We start from the raw sequence: 18,525 nt of genomic DNA, 5'->3' as shown, positions 1-18,525 counted from the left end.
AGATGACTGTGGTACTGGGACAGCCCCAGTTGGATGGCCTGTCTCACCTCCTTGATGAAGAGGTACTGGTAGAGCGAGCCCTCAGAAGGCAGAGCCACGGTCAGCTGCTTGGCAGGGGGCTCCACGGTGCTCAGGATACCATGACGTGTTCGTGTGTCTTCGCTCAGGGCTCCCTCCAGCATCTCCCGCACCACAGAGTCAAACTTCACACGGCCAGACTCAGTACAGCTGGCTCCTACCGACCACACCAGGCAGAACACAAAGATGCCCTGTGCCAGAAAGATTAGCATTAGCTTGTTACGTCTCTGGGACTGGGGGAGAAAGGCATGTCTCAAAAACACAAAAACTTCTGTTTTGCAGACCAACACGATAGAAATAGTTTAGTATGGCAATAGTATAGTATGGTCTAGCATAAAATGAACTATGAAATATCAGAGATAAAATCATCGCAGTACTTTGCTTTTAAACAAATAAACAAAGACTTGGAAATCAAGCCTGATCAGCCCACAATAATGTAGTTTATTAAAGATCAACACGCTGATGGTGACCAGATGAGACACTGGCAGGTGCCCCAGCAACGCTGCCAATGTGTCAGGAGAGAGCAGAGCTGCAGTCGGGAGAGAGAACTTTGGTTCTTTCACTAAGTTGAGCAACTTTTGGTCATTAGAGAATAACAGCTTTTAATAACTATTAAGCTCAGAGCCAAGTGGTTTGTGGATGGATGGTGGTGACAACAGAAAGTTAATGACTTCCAAAACAAGTACAGACAGCTGTATAGCACTTAGCGTACTAAAGGCCTTTTATGGGCCTTTCAGGGTACTGTTGGCTGCCTGTCATACCTTAAACCAGGCTTCCCTCTGTCTTAGTGCCCCAGGATGTTTTCCATCTCCTTTCCCTCCGCCGCCTCCACCTCCACCTCCTCTCTCTCCCTCTCACCTCCAGCCAGGAGCAGACGTCTCTCTCATCCAAGCTCTTAATCTTGGCCTCGTCTCTGAACTCGTCCAGCATGCAGTCCATCAGGTTCATCAGGGACTTTACCAGGTTGGTGTCGGACGTCGGGGAATGTTCCTGCAGAGAAAACACAGATCAGGAGGCTTCCTATTGTCTCCGGACATCAGAAGATCAGAAGACACAGGCTTTTCTCAGTAAATGAGAGCAGGGGTAAGTAAGGTAGTAACAGTAGCAGTGCCTACTAAGGTGTATAGTGTGTTTGTATTGCCATTATTCATTCCTAGTTCCTGCCTTGGTGGCTTTGCGTATGAGCTGCAGGCAGGCGGGCAGCATCCTGTCAAAAAGGCCTGTGATGATGTGTCTGTGCATGGGCTTGACCGTGGAGGGCAGGGTGTTGAGCCAGGACAGCATCACAGGCCTCCAGCCCAGCATGTGAGGCTCCATGTAGATCATCCCACAGCGAGACACCTGCAGATACGACACACCTTCAGTAAGATGAACGCTAAAACCACTACCTCAACGTTTATCAAGGAATGTGAACACTGGTTAATAAACAGAGCCAGTTTACTAGAACAAAACACTTGATGGTAATCTGCCTGTGTAAATATTGCAGTTTCAGCTACAGTATTCGACACCATTAAAAAATATTAATCAAATCCTCAGTACAGAAAGGAAAGCATACAAATAGTAATAATAATCTGTGATAATCATTTATTCACATACGCAAATCCTAGCTCTTTCACGGTTTCACATTGGAACGGTGAAATATTTTTGAGAAATATTTTTGAAGAATATATGGATATGTGGGCCATCAGAATGACCCCCTAGGTCTTGATGTAGATTAGAAAGCCTCACCACTGGAATTTTTTTTCCTACCTTTTTACCCCCTGATAACTCTGACTAGGAAGGTGCCACATGCATGAAACTCTGGTTATTCATACTGGTCCCCTCAATGTACAGTAAGAATCATCTGATGCTGGGATTTACAGAACAGAAATAACGTGGGGCAGGGCTGTAGTGTCTTGCACCCCCTGCTAACGCTAACTCTGACATGCATGAAACTTACTCTGGTTACTCATACTAGTCACCTCAATATACAGTATGAATCATTCGATGCTGGAATCATTTTTTGAAAAAGTGTTTGGAAAATAAGTTTACAAATATTTTTTTGAAAGGTTTGTAAAAAAAGGTTTGTATCTTTAATTACTATCTGAAAGGATCGTCGTTCCCTGGGTGACCGTTTGGAGGACTCAGAATGCTACACAACGCCATCTGTCTCATTTATGCTACACAACACCATCTGTCTCATTGATGCTACACAACACCATCTGTCTCATTGATGCTACACAACACCATCTGTCTCATTGATGCTACACAACACCATCTGTCTCATTGATGCTACATAACGCCATCTGTCTCATTGATGCTACACAACGCCATCTGTCTCATTGATGCTACACAACGCCATCTGTCTCATTGATGCTACATAACGCCATCTGTCTCATTGATGCTACACAACGCCATCTGTCTCATTGATGCTACACAACACCATCTGTCTCATTGATGCTACACAACACCATCTGTCTCATTGATGCTACACAACACCATCTGTCTCATTGATGCTACATAACGCCATCTGTCTCATTGATGCTACACAACACCATCTGTCTCATTGATGCTACACAACACCATCTGTCTCATTGATGCTACACAACACTATCTGTCTCATTGATGCTACACAACACCATCTGTCTCATTGATGCTACACAACACCATCTGTCTCATTGATGCTACACAACACCATCTGTCTCATTGATGCTACACAACACCATCTGTCTCATTGATGCTACACAACACCATCTGTCTCATTGATGCTACACAACACCATCTGTCTCATTGATGCTACACAACACCATCTGTCTCATTGATGCAACACAACACCATCTGTCTCATTGATGCTACACAACACCATCTGTCTCATTGATGCTACACAACACCATCTGTCTCATTGATGCTACACAACACCATCTGTCTCATTGATGCTACACAACACCATCTGTCTCATTGATGCTACACAACACCATCTGTCTCATTGATGCTACACAACACCATCTGTCTCATTGATGCAATGAATCGTGTTGTCTGGCAGTACCACAGAGCGTGTTGGAGGTTGTGGGTTTATGATGTTGGAAGGCTCCACCAGACAACAAGGGAGTACTTCAAAGTGATCTACATGAAATCTTGAGGCTAAAGTTGGCGTAAAATATATTTCCAGATACAAACAAAACATAAACAACATCAGCAAGGAGTCAGGTGGCTGAGCAGTTAGAGAATCGGGCTACTAATCAGAAGGTCGCTGGTTCTATTCCCGGCCGTGTCAAATGACGTTGTGTCCTTGGGCAAGGCACTTCACCCTACTTGCCTCGGGGGAATGTCCCTGTACTTACTGTAAGTCGCTCTGGATAAGAGTGTCTGCTAAATGTAACAAGCATATATTTAATTGGATGAGAATTTAAAATTGTGAAAAACTACATGCAGATCTGCATTTCTGTTGGAGAACGACAAACGTCCCTGGCTCACCGTGGCGGGCGAAGCCACTTCCAGGTCCATAGGCTCGAAGATGAGGCTCATCTGTGGGGACATCTGGATGATCTCTCCACTCATCAGACACAGCTTCTTGTTATCGTCTAGCACTGTGTTCATGTTCTCAATCCAGACAGCATCCACCGGCCCGTCGAAGATCAGCCACTTCCTGTCTGGGGTCTGCAGAGAGACACACACAGGGAGACTTAATTAATCACATGAATCCTCTCCCCTTGTCTGTGCAGACCTGGGCAGAGTTAGTGACCTTGTCTGTGCAGACCTGGGCAGAGTTAGTGACCTTGTCTGTGCAGACCTGGGCAGAGTTAGTGACCTTGTCTGTGCAGACCTGGGCAGAGTTAGTGACCTTGTCTGTGCAGACCTGGGCAGAGTTAGTGACCTTGTCTGTGCAGACCTGGGCAGAGTTAGTGACCTTGTCTGTGCAGACCTGGGCAGAGTTAGTGACCTTGTCTGTGCAGACCTGGGCAGAGTTAGTGACCTTGTCTGTGCAGACCTGGGCAGAGTTAGTGACCTTGTCTGTGCAGACCTGGGCAGAGTTAGTGACCTTGTCTGTGCAGACCTGGGCAGAGTTAGTGACCTTGTCTGTGCAGACCTGGGCAGAGTTAGTGACCTTGTCTGTGCAGACCTGGGCAGAGTTAGTGACCTTGTCTGTGCAGACCTGGGCAGAGTTAGTGACCTTGTCTGTGCAGACCTGGGCAGAGTTAGTGACCTTGTCTGTGCAGACCTGGGCAGAGTTAGTGACCTTGTCTGTGCAGACCTGGGCAGAGTTAGTGACCTTGTCTGTGCAGACCTGGGCAGAGTTAGTGACCTTGTCTGTGCAGACCTGGGCAGAGTTAGTGACCTTGTCTGTGCAGACCTGGGCAGAGTTAGTGACCTTGTCTGTGCAGACCTGGGCAGAGTTAGTGACCTTGTCTGTGCAGACCTGGGCAGGGCTCCTGCACTCATAATGGAGGCTGACATGGAAAGTTAATTCTCTGGTGAGATATATGACAGTGGTTGTGCTATAAATTGATTTGTTGTAACATAAACACATTGGCCAGAGCCATCTGGCACTGAGAGAGATGAAAGAAAGAGTGGTAGTTGAGAGAGAGAGAGAGAGAGAGAGAGAGAGAGAGAGAGAGAGAGAGAGAGAGAGAGAGAGAGAGAGAGAGAGAGAGAGAGAGAGAGAGAGAGAGAGAGAGAGTTGAGAGCCTAATGTGATGATCTGACTAAAAGCAGATCAAGAAGGGATCTTGTCTAAACCGGGACAATAATCACATCAAGTATGCAGCAGTTGTGTGTGTGCCAGGGCTGGTGAGTTTGAAATCAGAGCAAAACCAGCTAAACCTGATTTGACTGGATTTGTTTGCAATTTATTTAAAGCCAATAAAAAACCCTCCTAGCTGAGCCCAGGTTTGTGTTGTTTTTCTTAAGTTGTTTATCGCCTCGTTTTCTAATCTGTCCCCTTGTCTTGGCAGTGGTTGAATGACACTTTAAAGGTCAGATAAATAAACTATTTTGGAAAGCAAGAAATATAGTCCTTTGGGAGTTATTGATCTTGGTGAATAACATTCAAAAAGATAAGACTTTATTAAGATAAGACTTTATTAATCCCCAGGCGAGTACAATTGGGAATGGAGTCTCATTTCTCAATTAGTTGTCACGGAAGTCTGTTTCCATAGAAACAGATATAGTAAAGACTGCGAGCTGTTCCAGCCTCATTATGATCTGTTTTCTTTCCTGAGAATTTGCTGCTTTCATTGCACATTGTTTTGGGTGAAAGGGCTTTAGAAAGATGGAGATGAAGATGGGAAGCCCAGAAATGCTCACAGTACAACTGTTCTGTATAGTGTTGGACCCATTTTGCAGGTGTGCAGCAAGTAGAAAACCCATAAACAACAGTAACAAATAATTCGTACACATGAAAATCTGAGAGACCAGGAATGGACCAGGGCTTACCTGGGAGGTAGACCAGAGCTTACCTGGGAGGTAGACCAGGGCTTACCTGGGAGGTAGACCAGGGCTTACCTGGGAGGTAGACCAGAGCTTACCTGGGAGATAGACGAGAGCTTACCTGGGAGGTAGACCAGAGCTTACCTGGGAGGTAGACCAGAGCTTACCTGGGAGGTAGACCAGAGTTTACCTGGGAGGTAGACCAGAGCTTACCTGGGAGGTAGACCAGAGCTTACCTGGGAGGTAGCGAAGGATCTGTAGCTGACGGCCAGGATGCCGTCGGACCACTCATGGGAGACGGGGTCAAACTGGCCATACAGCTGGCCCATCGTGATGGACTTGGGGTTGATGACTGTGATCTGGACCCGGTTCTCATCCATCAGACCCTATATGGACCCCCCCACACACACACACACGTACGCACACACCTGTCACAGGCGGCCTAAAAACAAAATTTCTCAAGACTACAGACCTTATTAGACAGACACATCAGTGAAGCAGCAAAAACAGATCATGGAAGAAAGCTCAAAGCGATGTGGATCAGCCTCAAACCTAATTTGACCACATTTCCTGTGCCAAGGCTCATAAATTGCCAGGCAGCACAATGTCTCTGTGATAAAGAGCCTTCCCAAACTAGGGGAGAAGCAAACCCCAGTTAGCATTGTTTCAGACGGGCCGTCAGGATTCAGAGAGGGGAAGGGGCGGACGTGCATCGCCGTGACAATGATGAATGTGGTGTTGCTGAGGCTGTCCATCATGCCGTCCCACAAGCCCTTTTAGGCATGTAAACAGCCAGCTGTGTGAGGGAGTGTGTGTGTGTGTAACACTGTCACTAGCGGATAAGCAAAATAATTAGGTAATTTCATCACCCTAAAGATACACTTCGAAATTCACTCAAATTCACACATTCAACACATAGTCAAACCCATATTGCATAGTCACTAGCCTGCACCCACACCAGTCAAATCTAATCTGTAGCTATCTTCTTGAAAGGACAGAAAGACAGGGAGGACTGGAGGGAGGACTGGAGGGAGGACTGGAGGGAGGACATGAGGGGGGACTGGAGGGGGGACTGGAGGGAGGACTGGAGGGAGGACATGAGGGGGGACTGGAGGGAGGACTGGAGGGAGGACATGAGGGGGGACTGGAGGGAGGACTGGAGGGAGGACTGGAGGGAGGACTGGAGGGAGGACATGAGTGGGGACTGGAGGGAGGACTGGAGGGGGGACTGGAGGGGGGACTGGAGGGAGGACTGGAGGGAGGACATGAGGGGGGACTGGAGGGAGGACTGGAGGGAGGACTGGAGGGAGGACTGGAGGGAGGACTGGAGGGGGGACTGGAGGGAGGACTGGAGGGAGGACATGAGGGGGGACTGGAGGGAGGACTGGAGGGAGGACTGGAGGGAGGACTGGAGGGAGGACATGAGTGGGGACTGGAGGGAGGACTGGAGGGGGGACTGGAGGGGGGACTGGAGGGAGGACTGGAGGGAGGACATGAGGGGGGACTGGAGGGAGGACTGGAGGGAGGACTGGAGGGAGGACTGGAGGGAGGACATGAGGGGGGACTGGAGGGAGGACTGGAGGGAGAACTGGAGGGAGGACTGGAGGGAGGACTGGAGGGAGGACTGGAGGGAGGACATGAGGGGGGACTGGAGGTAGGACTGGAGGGAGGACATGAGTGGGGACTGGAGGGAGGACTGGAGGGGGGACTGGAGGGAGGACTGGAGGGAGGACATGAGGGGGGACTGGAGGGAGGACTGGAGGGGGGACTGGAGGGAGGACTGGAGGGAGGACTGGAGGGAGGACTGGAGGGAGGACATGAGTGGGGACTGGAGGGAGGACTGGAGGGAGGACATGAGGGGGGACTGGAGGGAGGACTGGAGGGAGGACTGGAGGGAGAACTGGAGGGAGGACTGGAGGGAGGACATGAGGGGGGACATGAGGGGGGACTGGAGGGAGGACTGGAGGGGGGACTGGAGGGAGGACTGGAGGGAGGACATGAGGGGGGACATGAGGGGGGACTGGAGGGAGGACTGGAGGGGGGACTGGAGGGAGGACTGGAGGGAGGACATGAGGGGGGACTGGAGGGAGGACTGGAGGGAGGACTGGAGGGAGGACATGAGGGGGGACTGGAGGGAGGACTGGAGGGAGGACTGGAGGGAGGACATGAGGGGGGACTGGAGGGAGGACTGGAGGGAGGACTGGAGGGAGGACATGAGGGGGGACTGGAGGGAGGACTGGAGGGAGGACTGGAGGGAGGACATGAGGGGGGACTGGAGGGAGGACTGGAGGGGGGACTGGAGGGAGGACTGGAGGGAGGACTGGAGGGAGAACTGGAGGGAGGACTGGAGGGAGGACTGGAGGGAGGACTGGAGGGAGGACATGAGGGGGGACTGGAGGGAGGACTGGAGGGAGGACATGAGTGGGGACTGGAGGGAGGACTGGAGGGGGGACTGGAGGGAGGACTGGAGGGAGGACTGGAGGGGGGACATGAGGGGGGACTGGAGGGAGGACTGGAGGGGGGACTGGAGGGAGGACTGGAGGGAGGACTGGAGGGAGGACATGAGTGGGGACTGGAGGGAGGACTGGAGGGGGGACTGGAGGGAGGACATGAGGGGGGACTGGAGGGAGGACTGGAGGGGGGACTGGAGGGAGGACTGGAGGGAGGACTGGAGGGAGGACATGAGTGGGGACTGGAGGGAGGACTGGAGGGGGGACTGGAGGGAGGACATGAGGGGGGACTGGAGGGAGGACTGGAGGGGGGACTGGAGGGAGGACTGGAGGGAGGACTGGAGGGAGGACATGAGGGGGGACTGGAGGGAGGACTGGAGGGAGGACAGGAGGGGGGACTGGAGGGAGAACTGGAGGGGGGACATGAGGGGGGACTGGAGGGAGGACTGGAGGGGGGACTGGAGGGAGGACTGGAGGGAGGACATGAGGGGGGACTGGAGGGAGGACTGGAGGGGGGACTGGAGGGAGGACATGAGGGGGGACTGGAGGGAGGACTGGAGGGGGGACTGGAGGGAGGACATGAGGGGGGACTGGAGGGAGGACTGGAGGGGGGACTGGAGGGAGGACTGGAGGGAGGACTGGAGGGAGGACATGAGGGGGGACTGGAGGGAGGACATGAGGGAGGACTGGAGGGAGGACTGGAGGGAGGACATGAGGGGGGACTGGAGGGAGGACTGGAGGGGGGACTGGAGGGAGGACTGGAGGGAGGACATGAGTGGGGACTGGAGGGAGGACTGGAGGGGGGACTGGAGGGAGGACTGGAGGGGGGACATGAGGGGGGACTGGAGGGAGGACTGGAGGGGGGACTGGAGGGAGGACTGGAGGGAGGACATGAGGGGGGACTGGAGGGAGGACTGGAGGGAGGACAGGAGGGGGGACTGGAGGGAGAACTGGAGGGGGGACATGAGGGGGGACTGGAGGGAGGACTGGAGGGGGGACATGAGGGGGGACTGGAGGGAGGACTGGAGGGGGGACATGAGTGGGGACTGGAGGGAGGACTGGAGGGGGGACATGAGGGGGGACTGGAGGGAGGACTGGAGGGGGGACTGGAGGGAGGACTGGAGGGAGGACATGAGGGGGGACTGGAGGGAGGACTGGAGGGGGGACTGGAGGGAGGACTGGAGGGAGGACATGAGGGGGGACTGGAGGGAGGACTGGAGGGGGGACATGAGGGGGGACTGGAGGGAGGACTGGAGGGGGGACTGGAGGGAGGACTGGAGGGAGGACATGAGGGGGGACTGGAGGGAGGACGGGAGGGAGGACATGAGTGGGGACTGGAGGGAGGACTGGAGGGGGGACTGGAGGGAGGACTGGAGGGAGGACATGAGGGGGGACTGGAGGGAGGACTGGAGGGGGGACATGAGGGGGGACTGGAGGGAGGACTGGAGGGAGGAATGGAGGGAGGACTGGAGGGAGGACTGGAGGGAGGACTGGAGGGAGGACTGGAGGGGGGACTGGAGGGAGGACTGGAGGGAGGACTGGAGGGAGGACATGAGGGGGGACTGGAGGGAGGACTGGAGGGAGAACTGGAGGGAGGACTGGAGGGAGGACTGGAGGGAGAACTGGAGGGAGGACTGGAGGGAGAACTGGAGGGAGGACTGGAGGGAGGACTGGAGGGAGGACTGGAGGTAGGACTGGAGGGGGACTGGAGGGAGGAATGGAGGGGGGACTGGAGGTAGGACAGGAGGGGGGACTGGAGGGTTACCTTGTCACAGATGTCCTGCAGTGCGGCCGCCAGCACACGGTAGGCGCAGGTCTTGCCTCCAAACGGCTCCCCCACCAGCATGAAGCCATGTCTCACGATCATCATCTCAAAGATCTGCAGGATCTTCTCTGCAAAGAACTCTGTGACCTGCAGGTTCATCTTCTCGCTGTTCTCCTTGATGGCCTCCAGCAGCAGGCCGTAGTCCGGCTTAGGCAGTCTGACCCCGGGGAAGAGGTCCGAGGTGATTCCCTGGGGCAGTGTGGAAGTGTGTGTGTGGGGGGTACACAAACACACAGGTAGTGAATATAACTGTACACACACACAACCCGGACTGTATGATTAGAATAATCTCAAACTGACTTGAACCTCCCACATTAGGAACATAGTCAGGATCAATGTGCTGATCTGAAAGGCCTTAACCAGTTCTAACCAGAGGAGGTAGTGACTTCATTCAAATGATCTCACCTCAAAGAGCGGCAGATCGTGGGCCAGGAACTTGGGCAGATTAACGTCTATGATCGACCGCAGCAACAGAATGTCTTCGTTCTCCTCAGGAAACTTCAGCTGAGGGAACATGGAGGCAGAAAGACAAGGGAAAGAAAAGGAGGATAGGAGGGGGGAGGGAGGGGGATGGAGAGAGGGATAGAGTGAAGCGATAGATAATGAAAGGCTTGCCTGACAGATGAGTTTGGGTCTTGTGAGGGGAGGCATCATTCAGGCTCCTTTTGTGTGTGTCTCCTACTGACACACACTCCTTTCAGACTTGGAGGAACCATCAGCGGAATTTGAGACTTTAGCTCAGGGGCTAAATGCATGCCTATATTTTCCAAAAGTCATTTTGAAAGAGCTGACAATGGTAGGGTCCCAGAGGAGCCTGCATGGAAATTGATGTAAAAATGACATGAATGCTCCGGAAAACAACACAAAGCCAGGGAAACAGCAGAGAGAGAGAGGGAGAGAGGGAGAGAGAGAGTGAGAGAGAGTAAAATGGAAAGGGAGAGAGAGAGAGAGAGAGAGAGAGAGAGAGAGAGAGAGAGAGAGAGAGAGAGAGAGGGGGAAAGGGAGAGACCAGTGTGTATGAGAGAGAAAAGGAAAGGGAGAGCGAGAGAGAGAGAGAGAGAGAGAGAGAGAGAGAGAGAGAGAGAGAGAGAGAGAGAGAGAGAGAAAGGGAGAGACCAGTGTGTATGAGAGAGAAAAGGAAAGGGAGAGCGAGAGAGAGAGAGAGAGAGAGAGAGAGAGAGAGAGAGAGAGAGAGAGAGAGAGAGAGAGAGAGAACATATGTTATTTATAAGACAGGCCACTGAGTTTAGAATGAAATCCTTATCTTTTAAAGTTTTTTGTTACCGCTTGTTTAGCAGATTTGGAACCAACCTCCCAATTTCTCACTGAAATAACTCTCATTTTCTGATGGGGTATCAGTCTTGCTGGTACCGAGAGGACACTAGCAGAGTCAGTCTGCTGGTACCGAGAAGACACTAGCAGAGTCAGTCTGCTGGTACCGAGAGGACACTTGCAGAGTCAATCTGCTGGTACAGAGAGGACACTAGCAGAGTCAGTCTGCTGGTACCGAGAGGACACTTGCAGAGTCAGTCTGCTGGTACCGAGAGGACACTAGCAGAGTCAGTCTGCTGGTACCGAGAGGACACTTGCAGAGTCAGTCTGCTGGTACCGAGAGGACACTTGCAGAGTCAGTTTGCTGGTACCGAGAGGACACTAGCAGAGTCAGTCTGCTGGTACCGAGAGGACACTAGCAGAGTCAGTCTGCTGGTACCGAGAGGACACTTGCAGAGTCAGTCTGCTGGTACCGAGAGGACACTAGCAGAGTCAGTCTGCTGGTACCGAGAGGACACTACATTTACATGTATGCATTTAGCAGACGCTTTTATCCAAAGCGACTTCCAAGAGAGAGCTTTACAAAAGTGCATAGGTCACTAAACATAACAACGACACTAGCAAAGTCAGTCTGCTGGTACCCAGAGGACACTAGCAGAGTCAGGGCCCTATTTTAACGATCTGAAACGCAAGTATCAAAACGCAAAGCGCAAGTAACTTTGTGGGCAGGACTCAGCGCAGTTACTATTTTGCCGGCGGGATAAATGACTTTGCGCATGGCGCAAATCTAAAATGGGTTGGTCCGAAGTAGCTACATTACTAATGGGTGTTGTTTGGGCGTAATGTGCAATAAACCAATCAGAGCGTCATCTCACATTCCCTTTAAGAGCAGCGCTTGTTCCATGGCGGATTGCTATTAGTTTTTTCCAATTGCTTAAGCACAATTTTGAAAACAGGGCTCACTTTGTCAAAACACAACACACGATTCACACAACTAGACACACAAGTAGCAGAACACCTCCAATCTTTTGCAAAATGAAACACAAAACTATACAATCATGTATAAAAACCCATTTCTGTCACCGTATGCCACACACATGGTTCATAAAATTGGATTCTGTTTGAATCAGTTACACACTGTAGTGAAAAATGTAAAACACTTTTACACTAACTATTCTTTTCTAATGATAGAACCTGCTTGATTTTGTCAGAGATATTGTTCCAGTAGAGTACGTACAAGTACATGAATATGTTAAGACCAGTACTGCACACTGCTGAAAATATTTACTGTATTTTTCCACATTGTCTCGTAAAGGTTGCATTTTGTGCAGAAAATCTGAACATATTTCAAATCAAATACTGTAGTAGGCTACATAGTAGTCTGTAAACACACCAAATACATTTGTGGAGACAAAAGAAAGAATACAGCAAATGAAATACAGTACATTATTGGGTACATAATGAGTACATTATATATATTATTATTGGGTGTGATTTGCCTTCGGCAAGGGCACAACCTTTGTTCTCTCACATATATATTTATTTATTATTTATTTTCGCCCCCCTAAGGATCAGTCAATATTTGGACTACATACACAACGGCGGTGTCAAAAGGTTCGTCTTGGTAGCGATTGCGTTGGTTGTATTTTTATTTACGTTCCGTTGCATGGTTTAAGTAGAAATTGCGTTTTTGTGGTGAAAAGTGAAGCTAACGGTGGCTAATTTGCTAGCCACAGTCACTGACGTTACTAACGTCACTACGTCACTAACGTCACGAAAACACGCGTGACTACCTGTAGCAGAACATTCGTTTCGCATCTGTTAACTTGGGGGATAGCTAGGCTAACTATAGCTTTACTGCAAGGCAGCTGCAGAAACGCCACAAGCAAAGAGGCCAGGGTGATAACTATTTACTCATTTTACTTTGTGATGTGAAACACAATTGTGAAATGTACAATATTAGGTGATATTATTAACCTTTTAAGGAGTGAGTTCTAAATATTACCGACGCTTTCACCAGTTATTTTTCCAAAATGGAAGCTAGCTAGTTTTAGTTAGCTTCCGTTACCTAGCATAATACTCGTAGCAATGATACTACCTGCTAGTGTTACTTGTTAGCCTCCTAATTGTAAATGTTGAAGCCATACTATAGCGTTTGTCATATAGTTTTTGTCTATCAGAAAATAGTCGGTTGGAATGTTCAGAATCACACGTGTGACGGTACTCTGTGGGGCCTGCTTTCGAACGATCACATATGTGTGACGCTACTCCTTAACGGGTTAAGGAAGTAGGCCCACATCTACTTTCGGAAACGGTAGTCTACTATTTCAATGAAGCATTAGCATGACATTAGCCTCTGTTGCCCGGGCAACACACACTACAGTGGTCTATGATGCATCTGTTTTCAATCGTTAAAATAAACATTTCTCACAAATACATTTTCGTTGTAGTATTTATTATGACATTACATTACAAGTAAACGATTTGTTGGTGAAATTATCATTACCTGTGGTTTCAAACCAGTGTTGCTCACTGCAACGCTGTAGCCTACGCGAGACACACTACAAAAACATCTACACAGCTGTAGGAAGTCAAACGGCGACAGAACATGTTCGGCACTCCCCTTACTTAAATCAAAAGTCTTTCAATAGGTGAAACTATCTGACTACTAACTTGAACTTCATTGCCACAGCCTAAACTTTGTCAATCTGTTCATGAAAATAATTAATTTCAGCCTAAACCGTACAACGGAACGTTAAATCGAATTCAACCAACGCAATCGCTACCAAGACGAACACAGCAGTAGTCTAGTACTGTACTGTACAGTAGTAGTAGAATTTACCGGGGCAGCTTCTCCACACAGGGCTATATCGCATTTTTCGTTGTTACTGACAATGATCGCTACCAGTGACCTTTTTATGAATGAGCGATTTTCCACTAAATAAATGTCAAGCTTATTTTGGGGGCATATTCAGTTAGCAGATGGTACTGTTTGAATCGCGATTCCATCTTCTACTGCCGGGTAACGTCGTAGAATAATCTTTAAAGTCATACAGATTAGGTCAATTTTTACACCGGTCTGCCAAATGTATTCGTTTTGATTCAACGATGAGGCTGCCTCTTGCAGGGGAAATGAGAAGACATCTATTTCATTCTACACTTCACTCGTATTTTCAGTTGTAAATGAGCAGCAGCAGCAGCAGCAAAAAAAAAAAAAATCCTTTAAATCTATTTAATCTTTATAAATAATAAGTATGCATTTTCATATAAAATATACAGAAATCAGTTGTAAAAATGTCATTCAAAAACGGACCCCTGTGCAACCGACGCAAGCAAGCACACCCTACAATTTCCCCAGAAATTGTACCCTCTCTAGTTGGGTGTGCTCAAGCCTTCGGCGAGAGCACAACCTTTGTTCTCTCACATATATATTTATTATTATTATTTATTTTTGCCCCCCTAAATCTTTGTCAATATTTGGCCTACATAGACAACCTAGGTGTCAAAAGTTTCGTCTTGGTAGCGATTGAGTTGCTTGTATTTTTATTTACGTTCCGTTGCATGGTTTAAGTGGAAATTAAGTTTTTGTGGCGAAAAGTGAAGCTAACGGTGGCTAATTTGCTAGCCACAGTCACTGACGTTACTAACGTCACTACGTCACTAACGTCACGAAAACACGCGTGACTACCTGTAGCAGAACATTCGTTTCGCATCTGTTAACTTGGGGGATAGCTAGGCTAACTATAGCTTTACTGCAAGGCAGCTGCAGAAACGCCACAAGCAAAGAGGCCAGGGTGATAACTATTTACTTATTTTACTTTGTGATGTGAAACACAATTGTAAAATGTAATGTACAATATTAGCTGATATTATTAAGGAAGTAGGCCCACATCTACTTTCGGAAACGGTAGTCTACTATTTCACTGAGGCATTAGCATGACATTAGCCTCTGTTACCCGGGCAACACATACTACAGTGGTCTATGATGTAGCGTTATCTGTTTTCAATCTTTAAAATAAACATTCCTCACAAATACATTTTCGTTGTAGGATTTATTATGACATTACATTACAAGTAAACGATTTGTGGGTGAAATTATCATTACCTGTGGTTTCAAACCAGTGTTGCTCACTGCAACGCTGTAGCCTACGCGAGACACTACAAAAACATCTACACAGCTGTAGGAAGTCAAACGGCGACAGAACATGTTCGGCACTCCCCTTACTTAAATCAAAAGTCTATCTAACTGCTAACCTTAACTTCATTGCCACAGCCTAAACTTTGTCAATCTGTTCATGAAAATAATTAATTTCAGCCTAAACCGTACAACGGAACGTTAAATCCAATTCAACCAACGCAATCGCTACCAAGACGAACACAGCAGTAGTCTACTGTACTGTAGTAGTACAATTTACCGGGGCAGCTTCTCCACACAGGGATAGCGCACTTTGCGTTGTTACTGTTGTTACTTAATGATCGCTACCAGTGAGCTTTTCATGAAAGCGATTTTCCACTAAATAAATGTCAAGCTTATTTACGTTTTGGGGGGCATATTTTCAGTTAGCAGATGGTACTGTTTGAATCGCGATTCCATCTTCTACTGCCGGGTAACGTCGTAGAATAATCTTCAAAGGGGGTTCTTTATTAATGAATGAATGCAATGAGTAGGCTACATGCCTGAAAATATCACGAGAAGGGAAAAACTTAAAATGACGTTTAAGTCATAGAGATTAGGTCAATTTTTACACCGGTCTGCCAAATTTATTCGTTTTGATTCAACGATGAGGATGCCTTTTGCAGGGGAAATGAGAAGATCTATTTCATTCTACACTTCACTCGTATTTTCAGTTGTAAATGAGCAGCAAAAAAAAATGCTTTTAAATCGATGTAATCTTTATAAATAATAAGTATGCATTTTTATATAAAATATACAGAAATATCAGTTTTAAAAATGTCATTCAAAAACGGACTCCTGTGCAACCGACGCAAGCACACCCTACAATTTCCCCAGAAATTGTACCCTGTCTAGTTTCAATCATGGACTGCAGTGAATATGTACAAAAAAAGTACTGATGTAGTGCATATAGCTGTAGCTACATGTAGCTACATTTTACTGTACTGTACTGTAGACAGTACAGAATAGTAGTTTTCACCTGTGCTCTTGTCGAAATGTCCAAATTACTGTTGCAACAGTATATCTGCTGAGGTTGGGCTGAACTCTCTGTCCAGCCTCTCTCAATGTTGCCCCATGGTTCACAACATGGTCAACCAATGTTCAATGTTGTTTGAATTTCATTAGATACTGTAAATTTGTCCCTATTCTTCCACGGCCTCCAGGTCTACCTCTCCCTCTCCCTACCTTCCTCCACGGGCCCCCCCTCTCATCCTACCTCTCCCTCTTCCTCTACCTGCAACATTGCCTTCCATTTTTGATGAACCTGTTTCCTTTTTATAGTGCTTACACCTGATTGGTCTGTTTACAGTTTAGCACTTTAGTGCTTGTACACCTGACGCCCGTGTTTGATCCATCTGTTCACGTGTGGCATTTTACAAGGCAGTGTCTAAAAAAGGCAATTAAGTGACATAATCTTAAATTTCTGTGTCTAATGTAGAAAAGTGTGTTTAGTGATTTGCAAAACTGTGTGTTGTATTTTGCAAATAGTGTGAGGATGAGAATGTGCTTATAGTTGTGCAGGTCTGGCCTTCTGTTGTGCTCCTTGAGTGTCAGATTTCACTAACTGTGTGTTATTTGACGTTTTTGTGTCTAAGCAATCGGAAAAAAAAACTGTATGACGGCGGATTTGCCAGGCGCACGCCAGGAGCGGTTCACAGCCGAGGAGACCAAAGTTATAGTCAGGGCCGTGACAGATAGAGAAGTGACATTGTATGGGAAAGGCAGAGCAGTTTTCTCATTGCACTAAATTGCCCGCTCATGCTGCTCATTCAAATTCTTATTCTTATTTTTATATATATTTTATTTTTTAAATTGTTATATTTTTAAATTGTTTAGTTCTTAGAATTAGTTTAACTATTGTACTTTTTTACTTAATTTAAGACCTGTATATGTTTATTGTTTGCACCTTCCTGCCACAGTAAATTCCGTGTTTGTGTAACATAGGCTACATGGCGAATAAACCAAATTCTGATTCTGATGGAGATGGGAGAAGAAACCCACCCAAATTAGCTTCGGTTAAACAGGCGTGGGAGAAAATTGCCACAATTGTTACAAATCAAGTTCACATACATAGAGATTTTGCTGAGGACAGCAGAGTCAGACTGCTGGTACCCAGAGGACACTAGCAGAGTCAGTCTGCTGGTACCGAGAGGCAGATCTGTGGGACCTCCTTAGATGCAGCTCAGGGGATTAACCAAATTAGTCCATAAAGTCCATAAAGTCACAACCTAATGCCTTTATGGCAAACTCACCCTGCAACCTACCTTGTGAATAGTACCAACAACGCCTGAGTTTAAAACAAACATATGAAGGTGAGTCTAGCTGTGTGCTCCTGGAGGGAGCGTACCTCGAGGGTGGCTATCCTACCTTGAGGTTTCCGGCGGCGGTCAGCACGGACTTGACAGCCCTCATGCCATAGTCGTAGTGGTGCTGGGAGGACAGCTGCTCCGAGCACAGCCGGTAGGTGGCCACGATCTTCACCGACAGGGGACGGGCAGTGACGAAGCCACACGAGTACAGCACAATCTCAGCTATCATGGCGTAGTCCGGGACCATCATGGCCACTGTCCTGAACAGAGCCTGCACGGTGGAAGGAGGGGAGCTCAGGAGACAGTATGGCCAGTATGTTGTTTTACAGTCCAGTGGAGTCAATGGAAAAACGTATTCGTCTTTCAAGACAGATGAATGTTTGCATGTTGTGATCAGTTGTATACATGCTCTACATGTCAAGAAGTCGTGTGTGTGAGTGTAGCATACAGTGACTCTAATCTGACCACTTTTTTCAGTAACGAGTAATCTAACGCGTTACTATTTCCAAACCAGTAATCAGATTAAAGTTACTTGTCCAATTCACTGTGCATTACTATTTTGTCATTAATAGTAAAATATATATTTGATTTCTTCTTGCGTCTCTGGGAGTTAAGCCTATGCGACAATTAAGTCACGTTTTCAGCACGAGGGTCACGTCACGTGTATATACATAGACCTACCACTCAGCAACACAAACAACAATGTAGCTAGCAGGAGAGAGAGAGATGCGCATTTTCAAGTTGGAAATACAATCACTATTTTGAGTATTTGTCAGCTAAAGATGGAAATATCAAGGTTCGTTGTACACTCTGTGCTGGTGGCGACAAAGTGCTATCAAGCTACAAAAACACGACGTCAAATTTGAAGAAATATTTGGAGTCGCAGAACTGCACAGTCAAACTTATAGAGCCGGTTGTCAATAGGTGTGTTCGACTTCATGCAGCACCGGCGGCGCCGACAGCCGACAGCCGGCTGCAGGCGACGCATGAAGTCGAACGTACATATTTTTA

The 18,525-nt window shown here is 48.0% G+C and overlaps 1 protein-coding gene across 1 annotated transcript in view; it reads right to left on the bottom strand.

The window, feature by feature from the left end:
• Nucleotides 1-18,525, bottom strand: part of dnah7 (dynein, axonemal, heavy chain 7) — a 102,357-nt gene that overhangs the window by 53,550 nt on the left and 30,282 nt on the right. Inside the window, exons 28-35 of the mRNA XM_062456298.1 lie at nt 17,573-17,785; nt 10,165-10,263; nt 9,700-9,948; nt 5,721-5,870; nt 3,532-3,714; nt 1,243-1,419; nt 937-1,068; nt 48-269 (exon numbers count right to left, since the gene is read on the bottom strand). Coding sequence (XP_062312282.1) covers nt 48-269; nt 937-1,068; nt 1,243-1,419; nt 3,532-3,714; nt 5,721-5,870; nt 9,700-9,948; nt 10,165-10,263; nt 17,573-17,785 — 1,425 coding nt within the window. The remainder of the gene's footprint in view (nt 1-47; nt 270-936; nt 1,069-1,242; nt 1,420-3,531; nt 3,715-5,720; nt 5,871-9,699; nt 9,949-10,164; nt 10,264-17,572; nt 17,786-18,525) is intronic.

The sequence above is a fragment of the Osmerus eperlanus genome, chromosome 3, assembly GCF_963692335.1.
Source record: "Osmerus eperlanus chromosome 3, fOsmEpe2.1, whole genome shotgun sequence".
Classification (NCBI taxonomy): Eukaryota; Metazoa; Chordata; class Actinopteri; order Osmeriformes; family Osmeridae; genus Osmerus; species Osmerus eperlanus.
Note: the sequence above shows the minus strand (reverse complement) of the source record. Positions and strands in the feature narration are given on the sequence as shown.